General features: G+C 39.5%; 1 protein-coding gene across 2 annotated transcripts in view; it reads left to right on the forward strand.

Annotated features, from left to right (window-relative positions):
• Wnt2 (Wnt family member 2) overlaps window positions 1–27,224 on the forward strand; it is a 45,557-nt gene that overhangs the window by 8,007 nt on the left and 10,326 nt on the right. For both annotated transcript variants that reach the window (XR_005736443.2, XM_005332273.3), the window contains exons 3-4: window positions 243–520; window positions 17,116–17,380. Coding sequence is in view for 1 of the 2 variants with exons in the window: in XM_005332273.3 (XP_005332330.1) it covers window positions 243–520; window positions 17,116–17,380 (543 nt within the window). In the remaining variant the exon portion in view is untranslated. The remainder of the gene's footprint in view (window positions 1–242; window positions 521–17,115; window positions 17,381–27,224) is intronic.

Below are 27,224 nucleotides of genomic sequence, written 5' to 3' on the forward strand. Positions count from 1 at the left end.
TTTTTTTTTTATAATTTGTATTCAAGAAGAGTGTTCTGACAGATGTCTAAATTGACGATGGAGATGATTCATATTTAAAAAGAGCCTTGGCTGTTTAAAAGTGTCCTTCCAGCATACCGGTACCTTCTGTTTAATGGCAGAGGATGTCGGAGGCCCACCAGGGATTAAAAAAGTCACACCATATGAAAGTTTTCAGGACTAGTGCTCCCAGACCACTTTTAAGAAAAGCATTTTTGTTTCAGGTAGTCGGGAATCTGCCTTTGTTTACGCCATCTCCTCAGCTGGAGTTGTATTTGCCATCACCAGGGCCTGTAGCCAAGGAGAATTAAAATCCTGTTCCTGTGATCCCAAGAAGAAGGGAACCGCCAAGGACAGCAAGGGCACCTTCGACTGGGGTGGCTGCAGTGATAACATTGACTACGGGATCAAATTTGCCCGAGCATTTGTGGATGCTAAGGAAAAGAAGGGAAAGGATGCCAGAGCCCTGATGAATCTTCACAACAACAGAGCCGGCAGGAAGGTATGGGAATGCAGCCATGCTCTTTTTGAGGACCGCATGGTCGCATGAGTCACTTAAAGCTTATCTTAAACTTTCCTAGAGAGATAAAATGCTGTGTAGTCACAACTTCCCACTACCCACCCCCCACCCCAGGCCAGAGATGTTTGTCCTAAGGAAAACCACCAACAGGCTGAGAGATTCCCACCCACACCCCACCTTCTTTCCCATAGCTGAACTGAAGGAGTCCACCCATTGCTTTTGGCAGTTATGTTGAGTTGAGGGTTTTATGATCCCTCTGGATACTATCATCAGGCAGTATATATATTCTTTGGGTTAGGATGACAGTGCTTTCATTCCACATAGCAATGGCACATCCAGTGTTTGTTTCTATGGGATGTCAAGACCCAGAGCATCTTCTGCACTTATCATGAAAGTAATTTCTCAGGCATGGTTTGGTGGCTTCTTCTGGATTCAGGGATACTCTCTTTTAAAGCCAAACTCAACTCCAATTCATCAAATTCCTACTAGGGACCAGAAACTCACTTCGTGGTTTCTGGTAAGAGGACCAGGGGAAGACATGTTCCCTATCCTTTTATCCTGACAAGCCTCCTGGACTATGTCCGGTCAGTCGTCACTCTCTAACACCTATTTGTTAGATGAGGAAACTGAGGCCCTCAAGGTGAGCTGGTAGAAAAATCAGGGCTAGAACTCAGGTTTTGACTTCTAGTCCAGGGACGATTTGACCTAGAATTAAACCATTTCAATGCCAATATTCAAATCCATTGACAATCTATGTTTTTCTATGTGGTGGCTTGACTAGAATCACAAAAGAATCTGAATACTGCATTTCAGGCCTTTGTGTAGAAGGCATAAACTGGCTGAACAAACAAATATTTGGTCAAAACCAATATAAAATAATCTGATTGCCAATGGGAAGAGATAACCATAATTTGTCTTTTATCAACACAACATAAAAATGTGCATGATATTAATATATAAAGAAAAATCAGCATAAAATTGAAAGGCCCCCAGGGGGAGCTTTAATAGGAAAAAGAATAGAAAAGAATGCAGATCTGTTTGGATGAAAACCTTTTTACTAGGCTCCTGGAGAGAACAAATCTCATTTAAAGGAAGTTGGAACGAAAGAATTCTTGCTTAGCAGATGGAGTAAAATGAGTGTGGCCTGAACTGTTTACAAATAGTACCTTTCTTGAACTTTGAAAATCAACATTCCTTATTTTCATGAATTTATGAACTTATAGTGATTACTGCCAAGAATATAGACTACGGTTGAGCAATCCTACAACTATTGGTAATTGCTGTTTGTGCAATGGTTTAGATAAAAAATAATTTGTATTGACCTTTGTTTTGACACTGATAGTGTATATACAAGTTATAAAGTGTGGTGTCTTTGATAGGAGTGTGCTGCTTAATTATTCAAACAGAGCATATAGTTAGATTTCTCTGTTTGGAAAGATGAAGGCATATGGTCTTGCACTGTATCCAAAAGAATCCTGACTTATCAAAATAAATGTTAATTTGTTGTAATAGGTCATTAGATAATGAGTATTTCAACTCTTCAAGACAATAGGTCTTAGCTATTATATTCTAGGCCCTGAATAAACAGAACGTTTAATGTAAATCACATGATTGTTCACTGTGTAGAGGTGAACAGCTGTCAGACCTCAGATATTCTCCTGCCTACTCTGCAAAACTTAGGAGGCTACTTTTGATTGGAATAAAAGTGCACACGCTGACTTTTTAAAATGTGGCTTTAATTAATGGTGGGTGGGCAGACTTTTTCAAGGAGATGCATGATGTCAGTGAATATGAACTTTAATGAGAGTAAATGTATTGAGATAAACATGCGTCTCTAATTCTCTTCTTGCGGTCATCAGACCCCCAGTTCCTACTCCCCCTTCGTACCAGCAGAAGGTCTGTGGAATCAAAATGAGAACAGGCTGGGTTTGTGTTTGAAGGCAGGCCTCCTGAGCTACGCCTCCAACAGGCCCAGGCAGCAATATCAGTCCTTGTTTTTTTTTCCTCCACTTTCTTCTTCTTCTTTGTAGTTTTTAGTATTTTCCAAATTGCCCAATATGTACATCTTCTACTTTTCAAACTGGGAGTGGTGATGGTGGAGAGACCAACATATTTAAAAGAAGAGCCGTCTATTCCAAGTTTGTTCTATTTGGCCAATGCTAAAAGTCGGAATTCAACACTGCCATTCATACCCGGCCTTAATTCCCCCCAATACCTGAATGGTTTCATTTATTTATGATGGTGGCTGGTTAGAGCACCCTCATGTGTTTCTGTGCCACATCATCATTTAGATCCTCTGTGCTATAATATGGCTTGATTTAATCACAATTTCAGCGGAATTCATAATTTTTTTCTTCATGTTCTCTTGAGACTCATCTTTGATTGAGTCTAGTAATCCACTTCCAAATAGAACCAAAAAGATAAGTCTACCTGGTTTGAAATCACATACTCTTTCAAAAAGGAAATTCCACAGCTCCCCCCAGCTGTTCTAAAGAAGCCGTGCTACAAAAACTTCCAAATTGTATCTTAAGGAAGGCTTAACTAAATTACAAGCAAATGGTACCTGGCCAATATCCACCACTTGTTCCCTTTCATGATTTTATGAAGGGCTTTTAAATTAGTCAACTCTTTCCTCTAAGATGAAATAATCATAACTTCTTAAATTTCCCTAAGAGAATCTATACAAAAATAATCCATGTATCAAATCAAATACTTCCCATTTAATCACTTTAGAAATTTCCATGAGAGTAAAAAAACAACATAAAAACATTTTCTCAAAAAGTTTTCTTACTCTAGTGAAAACAGAAATAACATTTGAGATCAGACCCACTTTAATATTAATCTTGCAATACCAGCTCACTGAATTTCAGTTGTTTTTATATGAACTATAAAAAGGTAATGTGTGGGGCTATGAGAAGATAAGTGTAAGGCAAATGACACAGAAACTGGCCTATAGTAGGTGCTCAGTAAAAACTAATTCTTTTCCCGTTATTGAAATGACGGTGGTTTGTAATTCAGGCAAGAAAGCCCAGCACAAATCATTGTGAACTGCTACTTGGGAATCAGTTTGATTGTTTCATCAGTCACTAGACTCATCTTATGTACAATCCACACATTTCTAAAAACAGGCAGATACTATTTTCTAATTTATAAAGTACCATCAAATGTTTTATGATAGGCTTTGCCCAAAACTCTTATAGAAATAAAAATAGCATTAGTAGTTCTACTTTTCAGATGAGAAATGGTCTTAGAGGGATGAAGTGAGTAACCCAGGGTCATATAATCATGAAATGTTGGACTTAGGGTTCAAACCCAATTGTGTTTGCCTGCGGGCATTCCTCTACATTTCTTTATTGTCTCCCTCCCTGGAGAATCTATGAAAAACAAACAGTATTTCTATATTTAATAAAAAGAAGAATAAACAGTAGCTGCTGCCCTTAAAAAGGGGGTATTACTTTTTCCCCTTTATTTTTCTTCACACGTTTTATAGAATGAATATCTATTCGTGTTTAACAACAGGGGGAAGCGTTGTTTAAAAGCTGAAAGAATTAACTGCTAGTCATTGTGAGCATGTGCAAAGCACCTTGGCCTTATTTGGGGGATTCACAGAATGTCAATTAATGGCACAGCAAGTTCTTGAGTGCTGTTCCTCTGTGTTGTTGGACTAAACTTGGCTCAACAGATAATTTACTAAGGAATCACTTTGGGGAAGTCACTAGTTTTGGTTCTAATACAGATGCAAAAAAAAAAAATGAGACAATGAAGCCCCTTACCAGAGGAAAACAACTTTTAATCAGGGATACAAATGCAGGGCAATCACAAGGCAAACTATGCTATCTGGTATCATGGTAAAATCAGTTAGAGGGACAGTGAGCCAAGGAGATAAAGGATGTGTCACAAGAGAACTGGGTGTTTGAGCTGGAGATGAAGATTTCCCATGACTGAGACAGGGAAATGCTTTTCAGGCTAAGGGACTGTATGACAAAGGACGATAGTGGAGCAGAAAGTGCTTCATAAAGTTAGGAATGATGGGGGCTCGGGGGTGGAGGTCAAGACAGAGTTAAGGGGACTTGAAACATGATTCTCAGCCAACTCTGGAGAATCTGAAATACCATCCAGTGACATTTAGATGTCTCTGAAAAGGCAAGAGAAGGGCACTGCACAGTGGAGAAGACTTAAATGCTCAAGTTCAATTTTTATACAACTGTTGAGTTCTCCAGAGTCCAGTTTGAAAGAGTGATAGAGAACAAAGTTCAAACCTTGTATCATATATTTGATTAATGGCTTACAAAGTAGATCTACTAGGAAAATTGTGAAATTTCTATCTCCCTGAATTTCAGTTTTGGCCTTCAATATGATCTGATATAGTAAGCTTCCTGGTGTTTATTAATAATCAGCATATGGCACCTCTATTGATATTCATATTTTAAAATAATGGTTAATATTCTTATTGATCACTCTACTCATTAGGAATTCTTAGCTACAGAAGTTATCTTAACTGAGACAGTATAGAGGGTAGGGCTCTGGAATCAGAAAACTAGCTCTGGTGTTGTGTAAAACCTTGGACAAGTTACCCTAGTTAGGGTGCACAGATGCATCAGGTTTTAACAAGTCTAAAAGCTAGATACCAGTATTTTCCACATTTCGCATATGAAGAGACAGGGGTTTAATAGAATGACCACAATTAGCAAATAAATTGACATGATCTAGAATTCTAATTTAACTGGCACCCTGTATTTTATATGGGAGAAACTCATAGGAGGAGGGGCTGCAGAAGAAGTACCCCCAAGGTCAATTCTTGGCAATACTAGGGCCTCTGAGTGTGGCCCACTTGTGTGCTGGGACAGAGCAGATAGTTCTAAGTTCCATCCACAAGAAATGCCTCCAAAGTAAATAGAAAATGAATATTGTACAAGATGTAAGTGCAACCTTACAGGCAAGGAAATCTGAGTTCTAATAAAGACTTCAAAGAGTAGATCCCTTGATACTACTTGAAATAACTAATAAAGAAGTAATGGGTCTGAACTCAGAGAACCAGAGTATGATTACTCTTAAAAGGTAAGGAATATCAATAGGAAATAAAATGATAAAACCACACTGGACTATAGAGCCAGGCTGCATTAACTTCCTATTCTTCCTAACCCTCCCTTCAATAATCTTGAGCATCTTTATAGGCACAGATTGCATTTAGCAGATATATGTTTTCTGATTGGTCTCTTTAGTTTATAAAATCAATTCTGCCAGCTGGGCACAGTGGTGCATGCCTATAATCCCAGCTGGTTGGGAGGCTGAGATAGAACTAAGTTCAATGCTAGTTTCAGCAGGTTAGCAAGACCCTAAGCAACTTAGGGAGATCCTGACTCAAAAAAATAAATAAATAAATAAATAAATAAAAATAATAAAGGGCTGGGGATGTGGCTCAGTTGTAAAAGTGACCCTGGGTTAAATCTCCAGTATGAAAAACAATCTGTTCTGCCAGCCTCATTCCTGTCCTGTCGGACCCCAAAAGAGTATATACTTGGTACTGTAGATCTTCATATAACATGTGAACAAAAACTAACCAGAAGTAAAGTCCCCAAACAGGGAATAACTCTTAACAAAATTGTTACAGTTTCATGTAAAGTTCCATTATTAATGGAAAATGTTTCTTAGACCTGCCTCATTAGTCAATTAGAATTATTATATACGTGGTTAGTCAATGGTAATGTTCTTGAGTTTCACAAATATAAATTCCACACCTTATATTTTCTAGCTAAGCCCACCCACAGTCACTGTTTTTAAAGGATGACAGTGCTCAAGAAAGCACAATACTTTATTGAAGTTAATAAATGTTTGCATAAGCAAACCAACTGCACAGTTTGCTAATAAATACTCCTTGTTTTTCCAGTTCCAGAGCACGAATAGTTGAAGGGTATAAATTGGTCTAATTTTCAATAACACCTATCTTAGAGATGTGGACCTGTCGAAAGGATTTAATTGTTAATAAATATAGCTGGCTTTGAGCGAGCATCTGAAAATTAAATAATATGTTTTTAATGTGTATTTCCCTCAGGAAATCTGATATGAGACCAGAAACATGTTAGCTGCTTTGTGGAATACACCCAACTGAAAAGTGAAGTACTAATACCTTTTCAAACACTGAAGTTCAACTAAATAGTGTAGTTTAAACACACCATGTAAATATCTAAAATAAAAATAAATACTTTTTTTAAAAAAAAGATCTAAAATAAATTCTAAATAGGAGTTCTAAGGCAAGGTCAGTTGTTACATTGGCAAATATTTCACACAATAAAAAGTGGGTGGCCTGTTGCTCTTATAGAAAAGAATTAGTATGTCATAGTACGGCATCCATAAACTCAGCCAAATGCAGGTACCTACTAGAAAAAAACTTCTTATGCTCTGCAAAGAAGTTGAAGAAACACCCCAGAAGCTGTTTGGACTCAGTATTCAGAAAAGTTGACTTCAGAAACCATAATTTCATTCTCCTTGGGAGAAGTTTGTCTTTTTTACTGGCAAAGTAATTCTATTCAACAACATTTAAATAGGCAAAGATGTGTACAAAATTATAGGACTCACTGAATTCTGGGAACATGAACATTGAGGGTTTGAGAACCCCAGTATGAGAAACACTAGAGAATGAATTAGCACAGATTTTGGTGTTGGACAGTCTGTTTGACTTATCTCTCTGCCTGGAGGCTTCTACTTCTAGGTGTTTCAGTATCCTTATCTGTAAAATGGGGATAGTAAGAATATATATTTTATGTGCTTGTGTGGATTAAATAAAATAGTGAATATGAAGTTATTAGCATGGTTTGACATATGGTAACAACCTAATGAATGTCATGCCTCATTATTATACTTTGATAGTAAGCTGGGGAAAAGAAATAGAAAATAGAATTATTCCACACAATAAATGCATTTCCTTCTTCCACAGATTTAAAACAACAATAACTTCCAGACTTCTGTCTCTGTGGTATGGGATAGTAATATCTCGAAGCTTTTTTAAGGACTTTAAAAAATTTTTTTTTAAGTTTTTAAAATTCTAACTGTAGAAAATACGCTCTGTAGATCAAAAGATTAAAATTCTCAAAATCAAAAACTTAAATAATCTACTAGGATTTTAACATCCATAGAATTATGAGCCTATTGAAGAGTTTTTATTGAGAAATGTTATATATAAAATTAAAATGGTTACTATGATGCTAGCCACAAAATGAAAACCACTGTCCTTAGAAGTCATTAAATTAATTTGTTTTTTTTTTTAAAGTGGTCATATCAAATGAGCATGTATGTGTTGACAGGATGTCACAATGTAGAAATTAGATGGGATTCAGGCATATAACGAAGGGATGGGTTGATTAAAAAATGTGCTTCCATATATGTGTGTATAGAAATGACACACTGAAGCCCATTAATTTGTACAAATAATATGCATTAATAAATAAATAAAAGAATTATGCTAAAAAAAAAAGAATTATGCTAGCCAGTTTGGTGATATGAAGAGCCAATGAGGACTGTGAGGGTTAAAGAGAGAAGCACAAGAAAAGTCTGAATGGAATCTTAATGCAACCTACATTAATAGTTGAAGAAGAGCCAGGCATGGTGGTGCACACCTGTAATCTCAGTGGCTCGGGAGGCTGAGGCAGGAGGATCACCAGCCTCAGCAAAAGTGAGGCACTAAGCAACTCAGTAAGACCCTGTCTCTAAATAAAATACAAAATATGGGATGTGGCTCAGTGGTTGAGGGCCCCTGAGTTCAATCCCCGGTTCCCCCTCCCTTAAAAAAAAAAGAGTTATAGAAGGATGCAGAACAAGAGACTTTTTAGGAAAGATTTCAGGAAGCAACATAGAAATCAGGACATAACTGTGCAGCGGGCTCTGCCGTAAGATTCTGAATGAAGCTTTCTCTTTCAGTGGAGAGAGAAAGCATTGCAATTGATTCTTTTTGTGTTCTTTCTCTTTCTATTGTAAAAGCAGGTAGTTGCACATAGCAACCAGAGTAACAAATTGAGCAGTGCAGAAAGGTATATCATGAAATGGGAACATTTTCTCCCCTCATAATCATCTCCTTCCAGAACGTCTCAAAGTGCAAACTGACTAAGGCTGTGGGCTAGACACATACACAGTTCCATCTCTTTCTCTCAAACCTCATTAAAATGATAGAAATGGGATAAAAATGGTTTAAATCAATAATGGAGAGAATGGTCAAAAAAATGAAAGAGCTCAACAAATTTCTGATAAATGGAAAGCAAATGAAATTGTAAATGATAAAGAAGGATGGAGAAGTCAGAGCCTAGAAGAATAAAAGCAGATGGGGAAAATCAGATGGGGCAATAGCCAAGGTGGGAGCCAAGAGGCCCTGAGAAAAATTCAGATATGCCTAAGTACTAGAGAGAAGCACAGACCTGAAAATTGAAATTAAATGAAAAATCCATAGATGAAATCAGGTGCTCCATCTCCTCCCTTCTGCCCGTGAACAGAACTCCTAGAAATCTGGCGTGTGTGTGTGTGTGTGTGTGTGTGTGTGTGTGTGTGTATTACTGGGTATTGAACACAGGGGTACAACCACTGAGATACATCTCTAACCTTTTTTATTTTTAAGACAGGACCTAAGTTGCTGAGGCTGATTTTGAACTTGTGATCCTCCTGTCTCAGCCTCCTGAGTTGCTGGGATTACAGAAGTGGACTACATCTGGCCTAGCAAATCTGGCATTTTATCTCCCAGGCATGCTGTCTTTACCTCAATGTAGGGCCATGTATGGTGGTGCATACTGTAATTCCCAGCAACTAGGGAGGCTGAAGGAAGAGGATCACAAGTTTGAGGCCGGCATTAGCAATTCATCTCCTGTCATAAAATAAAAAATCAAAAGGAGATGTAGCTCAGTGGTTAAGTGCCCTTGGGTTCAATCCCTGGTATCAAAAAAAAAAAAAGGGGGGGGGGAGGGGGACCACAATACAACAAAATAGCTCCAGAGAAAACCAAATAAATCTCTCAAAAGTAAAACAAATATCTAAAAGAGTTTAAAGAGCTCCATAAACAACTCCCCCCATTTCTCACCTGAGTTTGAAACCAGATACAAAAAAGTGGACAGATAGATGGCGTGAACATGAGTTTCCCTACTCATTAAAAAATTGCACCAGAAGATGTGGCTTCAGCTTACAATGCTTCCTGGCTCCCACCAGAGCAAGGCTGACTCACATCCCAGTCATAGGCTGGGCACTGGAGTCCCTGCAGAGGGCATGATGGTGGGAGCTGATCCCAACTCATCTTCTCTACAGGCTGGCAGGTCCCCAAAGAGCAGGAACCTGTGCTCACACGCCTTACTCCTTCCTCTAAACTCACTAGCTGGACAAGTCACTTCTCCTCTGGGGAGAAGTGAGTAAGGGGGTGGAGAGAGCTGGAAATGTTGCTCTGGTGGAATTACTTCCTCAAGAGGCCAGAAAGAAAGTACTGGAAAAAAATATGAGAAAAATTAAAAGAGAAATAGAGGATCAATTCAGAAGGCTTGACAAGTAACTAATTAGAAGGTCATAAAGAAAGACTTTTAAAAAGTGAAGGTGAGGAAAATACTAAAGAGAATGACTCCATGTTAACGGACCCGATAGTCCAGAATGAATAGCCCTGCTGAATGTTAGGCAGGATTAATGGGAAAATAAAAAATTCCTGAGGTGTGATATTTCAGAACATGAAGAATAAGGGAAAGACTCCAGAAGCTTTCATGGGGTTGGAGGGTAGGCAGATGCATAGTGAAATGAAAACAACAACAAAAAATCTATTTTCAAAGAATCAACCAGACGTCACATTTCCCACCTGCAACACTAGAGGCCAGAGCCTTCCAAGTCTTGAGGGAAAATTATATTTAATTCAGAATTCTATGTCCAGCCAAGCTAGTTAATCGAGTGTGAAGGCTGAATGAAGAGATTTTAGACATGAAAGATTCCAGAAAATGTGTCCACCACGTAACTTGAAGGAGTTACTCAAGAATGTGCCACAGCAAAGGGAAAGAATCAACCAAAATGCAGAGAACATGACATCCAGGACAGAGGGTGTCCAGTGATTTGGGGTCTCAGCCTTGGAGACTGTGTAGGTTGAAACAAGAGAATGAAGGATTGCGGAGTACCCTAGTAAATAAGGAGAGGAGATGGAGTACGTGGAATGATTGTGGGATGGAAAACATGAGTCTATAGTTAATACAACTGGTAGCAAGTAAGACTAGAAAACTCCAAATTCCACTCCAAGAACATCTTTCATTGACAGGTTGTGATATTGGATTAGAGATAATAAAATGCAGTCCTGACACTGTACTATACTTGGCAGAGCAGTTAACAATATAGTCATCCCTCAATAACTATGGGAGATGGATTTCTGGATCCCCTGTGGATACTCAATTCAAGCATGCTTAAATTCCTTATATAAAATGGTACAGTATTTGCATATCCTATACATATCTTCCCACATACTTTAAATCATTGCTAGATGACTTCCAGTACCTAATAAAATGTCAATTATATGTAAATAGTTGTTATATTAGTGAATAATGACAAGAAAAATTCTGGACATGTTCAGTATAGACACAAACATCATCGGCCTAACTACATAGTACACAAACAAGAAGTACTCAAACAATGTTCCCACAGTGAGTGCTGGAGAGAGACTGAAGATGTGTGAGACCACCGTGGGATGTCTACACATCTCTTCATTCCCCTGGGTTCAGTAATGCTCTGAATATGCAAATTCAAATTTTACTTTTTGAAACTTTCTGATATTTTTTCCCAAATATTTTCAACCTGCAGTTAGTTAATCCATAAATATGGAGGGTCTGCTGAATCATATAGATGCTATTGTTTTCCAGTTTTATAATCAACATCTAGAGATATTATAGGAGACTTTAGTTACAGAACAGAGGTTCCCTGCTTCTCGTACTCATTCTTTTATTGTCCTAATAAAATGTCACCAGCCCCTCCATTAGTGGCTGTGAGTGGGAAGCTCCCCCAACCCCTTACCTATTGCCTCCAGAGACTTCATGGTATCCCCCACACTGCAGCCTGCTTCTTTGCTGTGGCTCACCAATCCATCCATCCATTCATCAGTACTTACTTTGTACCCTCCCTGACCACCACCCATCTTTCATTCTCCCCACAATCTCTGCATTGTGGCACATCTTTCTTGGAGGTTCAGACATATTTGAAGCTTAGGTTAGGAAACAACTTCTAATCCAGTATCCAGTTTTCCCTGCTCCTGGATACATAGTGCCAGCCCCTGTCACAAGCCTTTCTCATTGCTCTAGCCTTCCCCAGACCCTCAGAGTCCTGCCATGGTTCAGGGTTTCTTACCTTCTCTCCTGGCGTCCTGGGTTGTAACACAGTCAGGGCTGCAGATTAGAATCACCGGAGTATCTGCAGGTACTCTCCAGACCTGGGCCCCACGCTACCCAAGGTTCTGATTTACTCAATCTGTAGAGGGGCTGGAAATGATCCCCAGGTGATTTTTATGTGTAGCCAGGAATGCAAACCACTGCTCTTCTCTCTCCAGTTACCAGGGATCAGTCCTCAAATTCAGGTAACTTTATTATGTGGAGTTCCTTCTCTTTCCAAATCATGCAGTCTCTCCTACGGCAGCCAGATTGTCAAAGAACTTTTCCCCTTCCTCTGTGTAGTCACACACAAATGCAGATCTTTAAAAAGTAGATAATACCACATATATTCTACATTTAGGTTTTATAACTTGACTTCCTTCATACCTAGAAGACTGATCTATCTCATTATACAAAGACCATGTAATACTCCATTATTATGAAGCATATACCATGATTTACTTAGCCATTTTCCTATTGATGTATCCTATCTCATATCTCCTATTTCCTATCTATCTCATATCTCAAATTATCTCATATTTTGCTATTGCTAATTATGCTGCAGCGAACATCCATATTGATGTGTATCCTTTGATATCTGTGCATGTATTTTCAGAGTATAATTACTGGATCAAAGTTGTATACATTTAAAATTTGGACAGGTGGGCCAGGTAGCTCAGTGGTAGAGCAATTGCATAGCATGTATAAGATTCTAGGTTTAATCCCAAAAATTAAAAAAAAGGAAGAAAAAGAAAAAGAAGAAAAACAGATGGACATATTGCAAAACTGCTCTTATTTAAATGATGTATCAATGTATTATCCCACCAATAGTTTGTTAAAGTATATCTTTCCCCAGACTCTTAATCCATCAAATATGATTAATCATTTTTTATTATTTGCTAATTTGGTAGGCAAAATTAAAATAACAATGTTGTATAACAGTTTTCATTTCTGTGATTACCAGTGAATTGAACATATTTTTGTTAGTACTTTGTATTCTGTGAATTACCTGTCCAATGAATTTTTGATGACTATTAACTTGGAAAATACAATGTAATGTCCTCCTACTTTCCTATTTCTCCTCCTACCACCATCATACCAGGCCTATCATATAATCCAGTCAATTCTTATTTCAAGAATAGGGGAAAGCATATTACATATAATTCAAAATTACAGAAAATCCCAATGTGATTTATATTAGGACTTTAAATGTGTTTTTAGAAATATAGATCTGGGAGTGAAGCATATCTGATTCACATCTTAGTCTTGCTTCTTTCTAGCTGACTCTAGGGATTTTACCTTCCTCCCTAAGCCCTGATTTTCCTAACTGTAGAACGGGAATAATAACTTACTTTGCCTGATCGTTATAATGCGTGTATGCCCTTCAGGTGTGGACACAGGCACACAGGTAGTTGATAAATGGTTGCTATTGTAATATTGTTATAATGTTGGAATATTGGAATTCAATATTCATTAATTAGGAATCCTCATTGTGAGTTTCTTGGTCCCATATCTTACCCTTATCTCAAACTCTGAAGCAGGCCACCTAGATTTAGTTCCCCTTTTTCTTCTGCTTCTCTGATTGAGCAGGGTTTTGTTCTCTTCAAGGCTAAGGGTTTTCATTTCAAGTCTGCAAATCAGTAAATAGAAGAGATGGAGGTAGCCTCTGATGTGACTGAGCACTGAACTGGCTATGTTAACAGTGTGGGCTGGAGATGTGACAAACCTATTCGGAGAAGTCATGACTCTCCCACAGGGTTAATTATCAGATAAAGCCCATCACTAATCCACAATCAAGAACTGATCTTGGTACCAGGTGGAATACATTCAGTGCAAAGTTTCACACTTGAGTAACAAGGAAAACTGATTATCCTGTTATAAGAAGTTTGGAGGTAGGACAGTTCCCAGCTGGAAACTGCTCCTTGAAAACCTCCTCCAGAACCCAGTTCCTGACATCTTTCAAGACAGCATCTGCAGCTTATGGCCTCATCTTGCATTGACTGTCTTCATGTCCCAAGGAGGCTACCTCAAAGAACCACATTAAGAGACAGAAAAAATGCTTTTTCCCCCTTTCTTTCTTACAAATTCTCTTAAGACTTCTTATGATATCATATTGGCCCAAATTGAATCATTGAATTTCCCATGCTGAGAAAAATCAGTGACATGACAGTAAAATGACTGTTCTTGATTTAGGCCACCCTGAACAGAAAGAGACCATCTCTGGAATACATGGCTGCCTGATACCTGAACAAAACTGTTAGTAAGAAGGGAGGAGAGGATGGTTGCACAGATGACCAACAGAGCCTGGCACTGCCATGTGGGTTCCTAAGGCTTTATAAGGTGGACTTTGAGTATTTTGAGTTAATATGCAAATCCTTCAATTAATGATATAAAAATCAGCTTTGAAGTTTGTCATCTAGAAACTTAGTGTTACAAGGGGAGGGCAGTCATATTTCCTGTCATTCTTAAAAGCAGGAGTATGACTTAGGAGTCAAGAACCTCATTTTCTAGGAATGCACTTAGAATAAGCATAGATGGAGTCAACTCCAAAGCACTTGGCATGGAGTGGGTTTTGGGTGGTGCTATCCCAGGTCTTAGAAGGGAAGCTCCTGGGAAGAGGGGCCCACGTGAGGCAGAATGAGGGAACCAGGAGGGCATTCCCAGGGTGTGTCTGTGCCTGAAGTATGCTGTCCAGGTCATCTGGTGAGCCTCATGCCAAATGCCTGGAGTATAAAGATATGAGGAGAAGGACATGTGGGGGAGTATAATTCCAGAGGAATTTCCCTCTGAGATACCCTTTAAAGACACTACATCTTTGTAACATGGAAAACCAAGCTGGTGGAGTTCTTCCTGCTTATTTCTCAGCTCTCAGGTGTAAGAGTGCCACAGTCTATAGTAAGAGGCAAAGCTGGAAACACCATGTGAATGCCAAGGCCCACCTGGGAAGAGTGATCACATCATTCACAGATGAACAGCCTGGGTCCCTTGAGGTGTCTGGCCTGTAATTACTCCACCAGCTCTTGAGTGTTTCAGACACATCTCCAGGCACATGAACAAACTGGAACTGACTTCCTGGAATGAATAGCATCCATGCACACCTGGTGGTTGTACTGTAGTCTTGTCAGAAGCTGAGTTTGCAGAAGAGCAAAATGAAGTCATGCATTAGGCCAAATTACCTGGAGCAAGACTATCAGTGAGGGGCAGCCTGGAATATTGGGGGGGGTGGGCAATGGGGCATAAGTGAGCATGTGAGCTGCAGGGACTTTCACATGGGCTGTATGCTAGAGCCACCCCTCTCATACCCCATACCTGGCCAATTATATTAAAATCTTAGGGAGAGGACAAAGAATGGCTGAATCTTCTGCTTGAGTTCTTAGGAATATTTACCTTAAGAGTTTGCTCAGACTAGCATTTTGGAGAATGACTTCAGAGAAATTTCTGCTTCACTTGCCTATGCCCTCATCCCGCATATCCCTAGCTCAGGGATGCAAATTGCTCAGTGGGCAGGCTTCTCCTCTGTTCTGTTACTAAACAAAGACCAAAGCCCCAGTCTGGAGAAATCTCCAGGACCAGGGGTCTCCCCCTCAGCCCTTCTTTGCATCCTCTATCTTTGGTCACAGTTCCTAATCAGCAGTTTAATATTAATAGCTGTTTGAATGATTAGTACTATAAGAACTTGGGAAACATAAATTGGACAAGAGATCAGTGGTAACTAATGGGGGAGGAAAAGAATATCAATTTCAAGGTAGTAAGTTCTATGAAAAAGAGAACAAGAGGAGTTTTTAATCAGAAAGTGTGTTCTTCAAAAACATTTTGAAGAAATTCATATTTGCATGTACTATGAATTTGGGAGACTTCAGAATCGGGATTTGCATCCAGCCATTCCATATCCCAGCACTAGAGCTTAGGCAATCATATTCCCTCCCTGATCCCTGATTTTCTCCTCTGTAAAATGGGAAGAGCAGTCTCAGGGCTCTTTTGATCATGGGTGCTGATACTCTCTTCATTTAGGTGAGCCAAGGGCAGGGCAGGACAACTCTGACCAAATGGCTCTGGGGATGGTGCAGTGCTGCCAACTCATCCTGAGACCAAAGCAGAAACTTTCCTGGATAATTCTGGGGCCCACTCGCCCCTCCCCTCAGACCTCACACCCACAGAAAAGGGGCCTGCATTTTAGGAGCCAGCCAAGATGGACTTGTCCCAATTTTCATTGCTTCCTCGTTAGGGAAAAATAGAGCAACCTCATCCCATGGTCTGAGCTGAATCACTTGGCGAGAGTTGAGGGATAATCTTCTTCACTTAATGTCAGCCCCAGTGCAGCCTGGCTGTGCCCTTTACTAACTATTTGCCTACAGACAAGAGCTTTCTCCCTTCTTTCTTGTTCCTCCTCTGCAAAATGAAAATGTTAATATGGGACTGTCCTGACACCCAAGGTCATTGAGATAGAGTGTGTTCTGCATTGTCATGGTGCCTGGAACACAAAGCACTCCTTAAGTAGTAATGGTTATTATTATTATTGGGTTCTTGAAAGATGCAGACTTACAATTTCTTGACTAATTGGAGTACAGCTTGAGCATCCCTCATTTGAAAATCTGAAACTTGAAATACTCCAAAATCTGAAACATTTTGAGCACTGATGTGACACCATGAATGGCAAAGTCTACACCTGACCAAATAGGACACAAACCACAGGTACACTAAAATATTATATAAAGCCCCCTTAAGCTATGTGTATAAGGTGCATATGAACAGAAATGAATTTCATGTTTAGATTTGGGTTTCATCCCCAAATATCTCATTATCTATCTCCAGATATTTCAAAATCTGAAAAAAAAATGAATCCAAAATTCAGAATTTTTCTGATGCCAAGCATTTTGGATATTTACTTAATGGTAAAGGTATACAGTTTTAAATAAAAAAGCTACAATTATTTAGAAAATATTCTAATTCATTCCTGCACTCTTTAAACTGGTCACATACCCTATTAAATAGTGAACTTTTTTGTTACACTGATAGCCAGCAGGGTTCACATCTGAATCTTCCCCTCCCCTCCGTACCCACCACCCCTGCCTGCTGCAGTCAGCACAGTGGCAAGTGATGCTCCAACATCTCCCAGTCATGAGCCCCAGGATCCAGCTCAGTTGCTTCCTGGTTGCTTGGAGATAGGAAAGCTGTGGCTCCCTTGAGGCCTCCTCCTTGAACCTGCCCCTGTCTCTCTGGCAGGCTGTGAAGCGGTTCCTGAAACAGGAGTGCAAGTGTCATGGTGTGAGTGGCTCATGCACCCTGAGGACATGCTGGCTGGCCATGGCCGACTTCAGGAAGACAGGCGATTATCTCTGGAGGAAGTACAATGGAGCCATCCAGGTCGTCATGAACCAAGACGGCACTGGTTTCACTGTGGCTAACAAAAGGTTCAAGAAACCGACGAAAAATGACCTCGTGTATTTTGAGAATTCTCCGGACTACTGTATCAGGGACCGAGAGGCAGGTAAGTTCAAAAGAACTTTTTCAACCATCTATATTTTTAGTCTGACATTTCAGCCTGCTGCCTTTAGGTTCTAAGTTCATATTCTTTATAATTCCTATTGAAAATGCACAGAAGGCTTTCCCAAGCGACTCGAGAAACATGTCAATAATGTGCAGATTCTGGAGAAATGAGAACCCAACAAGAATGTACATGGCAAAAAGTCAAAATATGCAGATTAGCAAAATTTTCCAGCCTGGGCAAAATTCTAGTTAGTAGACTAAGACACCCTGTGTGTAGTACCCAGCATCTTTCATGTGATCCTCAAGCTTCAAGGAGGAAAGTTTTGCAAAGAATCTCTCCTCCCTGCTTACCACTCCCACTTCTATCACTATGGAAAAGGGCTTTAAATTTAGCCTCTTTTGAAGTTTGGCCTATTTCACATTCCCTTGCTCTTTTCAATATACTTAGAAGTTGCTAGTAAGAATTTGTTCACGTCTCTTGACCATAATTGGTCTGTATGTAAGGGCTGTGTAAGAGTCACCTCATTTATTAAAGCCACACCCTTTCTAAAGGATGGCACCTACTCCATCTTGAACTCACTCAGAGTGGCTCTGTTAGCTTCAACATCACAGCTGTCCCCACCTATCTGGTTATATACATGTGCATTCTCCACCTCTCACTCCCTGGTCAACACTGAACTCCAGGCTTAGCACCTTCTTTGCAAAGAGTTCAGAGCAAAATAAGATTGAGTCAAAGAAGGAGGTGATGGGAGTCCACAGCCCACTTTGGCTTAGTTAATTTCTTGGTAGAAAACAAGGTATTTCAATATCAGGAAAAAAAATCCTCTGAATTCTTAGATTGCTTTTCATTCCAAAATAATTGCAACAGAAGCAATAAGAAAGCACAGGTGGCAGCTGGCTCCTAAAGTTAGATTGGCCAAGAGGCAAGATTACCTGGGAATACATAAAAAAGCTTTCGCCTCTTTCTTGCCCTAGAGTGATTGAATTTTTTTCAGATTGTGAGCTACTTCTCTATAGCATGGGAGCAGGTTTGTACATGCAGCCTATGGATTAATGACTGTTGAACACAGGGACCAGATGCTATGCCCCACCGCATTCCAGACCTCTAACAAGTCATCCTACCTGTCAGACCAAACTTTCAGCCAAATCACTATGAAACCTATGCTTTTAATCAGAATTGTCCTCAGGGTCTGCCTATAACTAGGTGTTTAACCTCTGCTTCCTTGAACAGGACATGAGAATGATGGTATCTTGATAATTTTAGTTCCTATGACTTGAATACTGTATGCTGATTACTGGGTTAAGATCATTGTATTCATGGTCCTATTGAATCTGTGGAGCATCCCTGTGACATCAGCACATTGGAACTTGTTACTGGAAAAAAAAATGGATAAAAAGAGGGACACTCCTAGATAGTCAACACCAATCAAGAAATTCACAACTTAGTTTTTTAAGTCAGATAAGCAGTCCTAGATATCATCGTGCCCATTCTACCGATAAGAAAAGTGAATGACATGCTCACAATCTCATGGATAGGAGAGGACAGATGTCTGGCCCCAGGCTGTGCTTTGACCCTGAAACCACATATGTGCCTCACCTATCTTCCATGCAGAAAGACTTTGCAAAGCAAAAAAATCTCATGTTGAATATCACAGGACATGCCTGCTTCCAACATATCTTTTCTGGTTTTTTGGATTGAAGTTGTACCTGATGAATATTTGTTTACTGGATATTCAGTGAAATAAGGGCCAGACTTTTCTTTGACCCACAGAGGTGATTCTGCATCTAATCCTTACTACCTTTTCAAATTACTAAATTATTCTTGCATACTTTGCTCTTTCTCTTCCCTGCATTAAAAGAAATTCTGTTTCTTGGTCTTAAAACAGCAGCAGACATGTCTGTGGTACCCACCACATGCCGCTATCACAGGGGGTCTGTAATGTTTTATTATTATCCCATTTTATGGGAGAGGAAACTGAAGCTCCAAGAGACTAAGAATATTGCCCAATGACTTGTAGTTAGTAAAAGGCTGAACAGGGTCTGTCAGTCTGTCCTTTCTACCATTTTACTCTGCCTTCAGCCACATCAGGCACAGAATGCATAGTTGCAGGGGCTTTCTGAGGAAAGCTACGTAATTTATTAACTCTTTTATTTTTATTCTATCTTAGACACATTTTTAGCTTCTCTGACTTGAAAAGAAGTGAATTTTTTTAGTTTTTGATCGGCGTTATAACTAGGAGCCACCCTGTTTTCCTCCTCTTCTCCCTCCTCCTTCTTTTCCTCATTTTCTTCGTATCCTTAATTAACCAGCTCCAATATACTGGAGATCAGATCTCCAGGAAGATTCCTAGATTATTTGTAAATTATCTGAACTAAAATCAATTAATACCTTCTTCAGCAGAGGGCAAGAAAAAGTTATCCATGTAAACCTTGCGGTGTTTCTTTTTCATTCTGTTGACCACAGATGATATTTCTAGTAAAAAGATGATTCAGAACGTTTCATATCATGTAGGCAAGAGTCCAGTTTGTTAAAATAATATTTTTTCTATCATTCACATTTGGAGTCCTATACACATAGCCACAGGTAAGAGATGCTGATGTTCTCTGAGAAAGCCTCAACTCATTTGTCTGCTCAGGGGCTGGTGTTTGGTTGTGTGATGGCCTTCTAAAGATGAGGCTTCACTCTGGCTAGGACAAACTTCTGTGGTCAACACAACTGGTCAACACAGTTCTACAAGTTTTTGGTATGGAATCATCCTGAAGTACCTTCTAATCTCTGTTTGTTAGGGCATAGAGATGTGACAGAGAATTGTAAGACCTGGTTCTAACTCACAGTGGCTGTGGGAGCCTTTTCTTTCTGTGAAACGAAGGTGTTGGGTCAGTGCTGACGACTGGTCAGTCTACATTAAGGAACCACCCAGCTTATGTGAGCATGTTGAGCAGCACACACTGGGGGCCCCCTCTGCCTGCACTAGAATCGCATTAGGAAGGATCTGTTTTCTAGTAAATGGAACTTTCCCATGTTCAAAGTGGGTTACATTATGAGTTGTCAGGCTCAAAAACAGGTCAGATATTTGCAGTAAAATTTAACCTCAAGTAATATCCAATTTCTTTTTTAAATTTTATTTTTTTAACTATCATTTATTTTCCCTTCCCTACATTTTATCTCATACTATCCATTCTACTTTGTTGTAATCTTTGTTGTTTTGTTTCTTTTTAAATCATTCACATTTAATATCCAACTTCTTGAGCTCCTTCCACTTGCCCGCACTAGAAGCATAGTGGTGGTGAGCAGGTTGAATATCATCAAGTCATCTGTATTTGGAACTGATTGGTCTTGCTCCTTGCTTCCTGCTCAAGTCGCTCATGGGCAGACATGAGTCAGCTTGCTTTGTCAATTAGATGTGTGCTGTGGCTAAAGTGAATAAAGTCTTCAGATCTAGTCTACTATTTTCCATAATTAGGGTCTCTTGAAAGACTCATGAATCAGGGTCTGTTCCTGAGATTCTCCATGCTTTTCATATTTAAGCACATCTGAGTTTGAAAAATCAATGATTTAGACAGTGCATGATCCTGGTTTGCCTGTAAATATTAGGGGAGAAGTCCAGTAAAACATTCTATTTTCTTGGAGTATTTTCTTGGGGAATTTTTTCTTTATTTGAAGAGCTCTAAATAAACATCAGCCCCAAAATACCCCTGCCTTGGCTCACCCAGCATAAGAGGGTCATTCTTTTGCATTTGTGCCCTCTATGTTCAGAAAACCTCTTACACTGCAGGTAATTCATTAAAATGATTTTGGCCATCAAAGCATTCACTGGAATTAGCTTGATGTCCTGAAATGATGATACCAAGACTACAGAGAAGCATCACAGAGTGGAGACCCTGGAGTGTTTGTGGTATGCCCAGACTTCACTGGGATCCATGCTGGGAGCATGGGTTAATTCCCACTCAGACGCGGGCCTGCATGACACACCTTACATGCATCTCCCTGACTCCGCACAGCACTCTCCTTCATTTCCAGAGAAGGAAAATGAGTCTCCAAGAAGTTATTTCACTTGCCCAAGATCATGTGGCCTGTAAGTGGTGAACAAACAAAATACATAAAACTAAAAACAAAAATCTGTACCTTTCTTGTTATACCATGTACCTTCAGAAATGTGGGTGGTGGTAGGTGGGAGCAAGGATCTTCTGTAATAAAGATGCATCTTGAGGACGTAGGAATTTAATGAGGAGAGGTACCCATAAAGTGGTGAGGTCAACAGGGACCAGAATTAAGCACCCAGGTTGCCTTGAATTTTTTTTCAATTAGAAACCCTTTAAGTTTTTAACATCATTAGTGTCTTTAACTGTTCCTAAATAAGAGTAAGCCTAAATAAATAAATAAATGAACAAATAAATACCAAAGAACATATTATTGTGGCAATAATAATAAGCCATTTCCCCCTAGTCTTCAATTGAAAAAAGTGAAGATTCTGATGGTCAACTATAAATATTCCTTCATGCAGCCCAGATTTGAAGAGTGGGAAACACCAAGTGTCGTGCATGTGACATTTTGCAGGCCAAACTGGAGGCCAGGTCTGGGAAGCAGGGCTTTCTGGGAGGAGTGTAGTTATCTACTCTGGTTATTGCCCCAGGCATCTGTAAATCAAAGAAACCCTTCAGTTAGAGATAGGTACATCTCTAAGTAAGGAATGCTGCTATCCTCTCACAGAAAGCATCTGTACCTAATCACAGGCCACTTTCACTGTTTATGATGTAAAACCCTGACCTGGGTCAGAGGTCACTCTGAGGTCTCCTCTCCAACTATAGGAAACAAGCAGTCCTCCACTTCTTCTCCAGCCAAGTTCAAAAACACATGGAACTCAGCAGGTGTGCAACTTGTTGCCTGCTAAAAACCTGATACCTGGCTGACAGCTGCAGGCTGCGGATGGTGTAAGCTCTCAAGTATCACTGTTTTTCCTACATGAATTATATTTGGCAAACAGAACTCAAAACCCATGAGAACCCAGTCCCAATCATGGTGTTCAGAGATTGGTGTTCTTCACATGCCTTGTGGTGCAGCCTGGTTTGCAAAAAAAAACTTGTCAATGCAGATTGTGGCCCATGAGCTGATTTAAAAGCAAGAGAACAACGTGTTAGTCCATGGGTAACCCTACTTACATAATAATATTTTCAATTTGCACCACTCCATCGTGAATCCCTCTTCACTGAATACATATTTATTGAGATTCTTCTATGTGCCAGACACAGAAGGCCCAGAAATGCAAAGAGGGGGAAGGCAGGATTGATCCTTACCCTCATGGCTTCATTGCTCTCATGGCTCTTATAGACAAGCCAGGCAGCAACCAGGCAAGGGGACACATTCTGGATGGTAAGGAATCCTCAAGCTTGGTCCTTGATTCATTACTCTGCACAAGGTCTCACCTTGGAGTTGCCATTTGGCAATATAAAAATTAAGTTATTCGTCTCTGATTTAAAACTTACAGAAATCATTGAGTTGATATCTGAAAGGCACCAAGACAGATCCAAAGAGAACTTGATGAAAAATATTTTGATGAAGCTCATAAGTCATTATTTTCATAGGTCATTTTTGATTGTTATTTAGTTAATACTAAACACTGTACATCCTCTTTTTAAACTCCTAAGTGCCTACAATATAATTATTCTTTCCCTCCTTAAAACACTATTTTCTTGACCTTAATAACACCACACTCTTCTGATTTTCCTCCATCCCCAATAACTAGCCTTCCTCAATCTCAGTGTCTAATATCTTCATTTATACATCTACAGTTGGCAAATTTTACAGAGCTCAGTCTGAACACCCTTTCTTTGTATGTACCTTCTTTTCTTAATTTATTTTTATTCTAATTTATTATATATGACAGCAGAATGTATTACAATTCATATTAAACATATAGAATACATTTTTATATCTCTGGTTCTATACAAAGTTTATTCACACCATTCATGTCTTTATACACATACTTAGGGTAATGATATCTGTCTCATTCCAACATCTTTTCTACCTCCATCCCCCCTCCTTCCCTTCCCACCCCTTTGCCCTATCTAGAGTTCATCTAATCCTCCCATGCTTCCTCTCTCAACCCCACTATGAATCAGCCTCTTTATATCAGAAAACATTCAGCATTTGTTTTGGGGGGATTAGCTAACTTCACTTATCATTATATTCTCTAACTCCATCCATTTACCTGCAAATGCCATGATTTTATTCTCTTTTATTGCTGAGTAATATTCCATTGTGTATGTATACCACATTTTCTTTATCCATTTATCTACTGAAGGACATCTAGTTTGGTTTCACAGTTTAGCTATTGTGAATTGTGCTGCTATAAACAGTGATGTGGCTGCATCACTATAATATGCTCATTTATTGATTATTGATTTTAATTCTTGCACTTTAGGAGTCTTATTAAGGAAGTTGGGGCCTAAACCAACATGATGGAGTTTGGGGCCTACTTTTTCATATGGCCTTCTCTATCCCTGTTGCTATCCCTGTCCTCATCTGTGTCCTGTAGCCTCACCCTGTGTCTGTTCCCTCATCTGCAGCTTAAATTTCTCACACTTACATCAATTGGCTTCTGTTCAAAACTGAACTCCTGATTTGCCCAATTTTTGAAACTTATTTTCCCCTAGTCTTTCCCTTCTCAGGAAATGGCAATACCATCTACTCTGGTGGTCAAGCCACAAACCTGCAGATTATTGGTTAAAGCCCCTTCTCTGTTTCCTCCATCACCAAAACTATCATGAGGACCTCTTAAAATGAATGCAGATTCCATCCTCTTCTCCATCTTCACTGCCATCCCCTTGGCCAAAACAGAGCTCAAGCTCTGTTCCTTCATTCACAGCATGTGCCACAGTGTTTAGTTAATTAGTTACCTCTCTGCTCCACTGGACTCCAGTGGGGATTCCATAATGACAGGAACTCTGTCTTATTCACTGAATCTCCAATACCTAGCATTTAATTGAAGGAATGGCAAGTTATAAACAACATAGACTATTTCAACTAGATTACCTGGATTCTTAGGTATGTTGGTACAGCTTCATAGCCTAAAGATGACTTGGTTTCTTTATAGGGAATTACAAAGCATGTCTTCTCATCACCTGATTACCTTTTAACACACAAATTTATAAAATTTCTCATTTACATGAAAGTGTTAAATGAAAAATTTCCCTCATATTGAAGTGCATTCGTATGGCATTGATAGGGCTTCATATATTGCTTGCTAGCCATTTCCCTGGTTGAGAAAAAAGGTCCCAAGTAAACACAGCAGCAAACTGTGCCTACTGCTTTCAGTGGCCATCAGATACTCAGTTATTTTACCCTTCATTTACTACTATCAGTGGGATTGCTGGGTAGTTCATCTGATTTTATTGTTAACATAAACAAAAAGAGTTTTTATGTCTATGCCATTTTACGTTATGGGAAGGATCTTTAGAAATGTGTTCTCTTTCAAAATATAAATACTTAGAAGAATTATTCTAATTATATGCTAAAACATACCTTAATTTGAATTGACAGTAGCAATTAGATTAAATTTGGGAAAACTGAAAAAAAGTAACTTTTAAAACAATGAAGAGTTCATTTTCTTATTTCTAACCCTTTGACCTAATTTTACTACTAACAATCAAGAATTTACCAAATAGATGTGGTTTGGGGATGGAAGGGTTAGGAAAAAACTAATTTCTAATTAGCATATTAATGTGTTACAAACAAATGGATGATATTAAAGTATATTAAATAATTAATTTGATTACTTCATTTAAACTTTCTACACAAAATTAATTTTTCACTTGTACATCTCTTCTTTAAACTTAAGTAAATTTTACTATATTAGGAAAGAGTCCACCATTATGGATAAGGAGACTGTGTTGCTACAAATTGCAAACCATCGCATCACTGTTTCTACTGATTAGTAATAGGGTAGCCATGGACAAATTAACTTCTCTGTGTCTCTTAAGATAAAGTACTTTATCCAGTGGTTTCTAAGGTTCTTATGATTCAATAACTAAATGAATTTTAATTCATTATACTCTGCTTGCAATAATAGAACCTTAATTTGATGCCACAAACTCCCTTAAGTTATCATTCTGAATTTCTATCATTTAAAAACATGTGCCACATTTCTTTTATGTGTTCTCTATCTACTCAGAGCAGTCATTTGAAGAGACAAGGTTTAACTGTTCTGCTTCCACCAGGTGCCTGAGGACTGGGCGATCACTCTCTGGATAAGGGTACCCTCCCTGGGCCAAAGAGAAGCTTGTTCTAGAGTTTCTAAGGAATTGCTTTTAGTTTAATATTTCAGCAAATATTTGTTGATGACCTGAGCATTGTGCAGGATATAGAAGAAAGGATAAGATCCAACCCTTGTTCTTGGGCAGACAAGATGCATGAGAAATAACTAAACATTTCCAGCCAATACTTGAGCCCAGTTGCAGGACACAGGGCTTGAAGCAGACGGAGGTACCCTATGGAAGACGCTCCAGTAGGCCCGAATCTTGAAGCATAGGAAGACTTTCCGTGGAAAGGAGGGTGAGGAAAGCCAACATAGGAAATGAGAGTAACTCTTAAGGAGAAAGTCTTCATGGTCCCTTCAGTGGGACAGTGAGGAGATGGCCTGATTAGAGGGTACAGGTAGGATAGGAAATAACTGTAGGTAGGGTGGGAATGCCAGATATGGAAAGCCTCACAAAGTCCTGCCATAGCATTAATTCCATTAAAAGATGTGTTAATTTAATGGGACAAGGTTTTCCTGTGCCAGTCAAACTTTTTCACATCATGAAAATCTTGAATAAAATCATCTGAGATAAGTGCAGATATTGTCTTGCCTAAGTAGCGTTAGCTGTGCGATCCTTAACATGAGGAAGGGCAAACCTTGCAAGTAGATGAATGTGCGGTCTCTAAGATTTGCTCAGTAACATTCCTTTGTTCCCTCAATAAATCTGTGTCATTACTGACAATGTGTAAGTCAACCAGAGGAGAAACAGCCTATTGGATGACAGGCTTAAGTGAATCTTGCTTTATGCCCTAATGGTCAACATATGGGCCTCTGTCAGCCTGAGTGGCAGGAATTTCCAAAGACATGGGCCTATCCAGAGAGAGAGAACACACACTAGAGCGCCCTTCCTCCAGGTCCCAGAGGTATGGGTCTGGGAACTATTAGCCAAAGCCCTCTGTTCCTCCTCTGCTGTCAGGAAGATGCATGTTGGTGGAGACAGAAATGTTTTTACACTGGGAACCCTGACTCCATTATTAATTTTATAGCTCTGGGGACGGTATGCTCGATTCTGTAAAGCTCCCTCGGCACTGCCTCACCAAAGTATGTTATGTGGTCCCTAACACATGTGATTTAGAAACTCAGACTCTTCTTCTCTTTCCCCTGGTGCCTATGTGAGCTCTTGAGTGAGTCGGGATGGGGACAGTACAGATGGGGAGGCCAGAAGCAGCTCCTTCCCCCAGCTGAGGCACTGGAAGACCTTCCAGGGTCCGCCTAGACCTGCACACTGAGTTTAGGTAGAAGATCTCAATAATTGTTTGGGGTAAAGATGACAAGAGTCTTTGTGTCTGGGGGTTGGGCTCTGTCCTGGGCCAGTCTCCAATGGGGGCATACTTCACAGCCAAAGCAATGGGATAGCATGGTACAATGCACCTCACACATGCAAATGCGCCAGACACTTTGGACCTCTACTTGTAAACAAAGAGGGGAAAACTGGTGGACAAAGGGAAATAGAGGGCAGAGAATTTGAAAGAAGGAGAAATGAAGGAAGATAAGAGGGCAGAAAGGAAAGGGTGAACTTCTATCCTACTCATTTTTGAAAATATGAAA

This window comes from Ictidomys tridecemlineatus, chromosome 2, assembly GCF_052094955.1.
Source record: "Ictidomys tridecemlineatus isolate mIctTri1 chromosome 2, mIctTri1.hap1, whole genome shotgun sequence".
NCBI lineage: Eukaryota > Metazoa > Chordata > Mammalia > Rodentia > Sciuridae > Ictidomys > Ictidomys tridecemlineatus.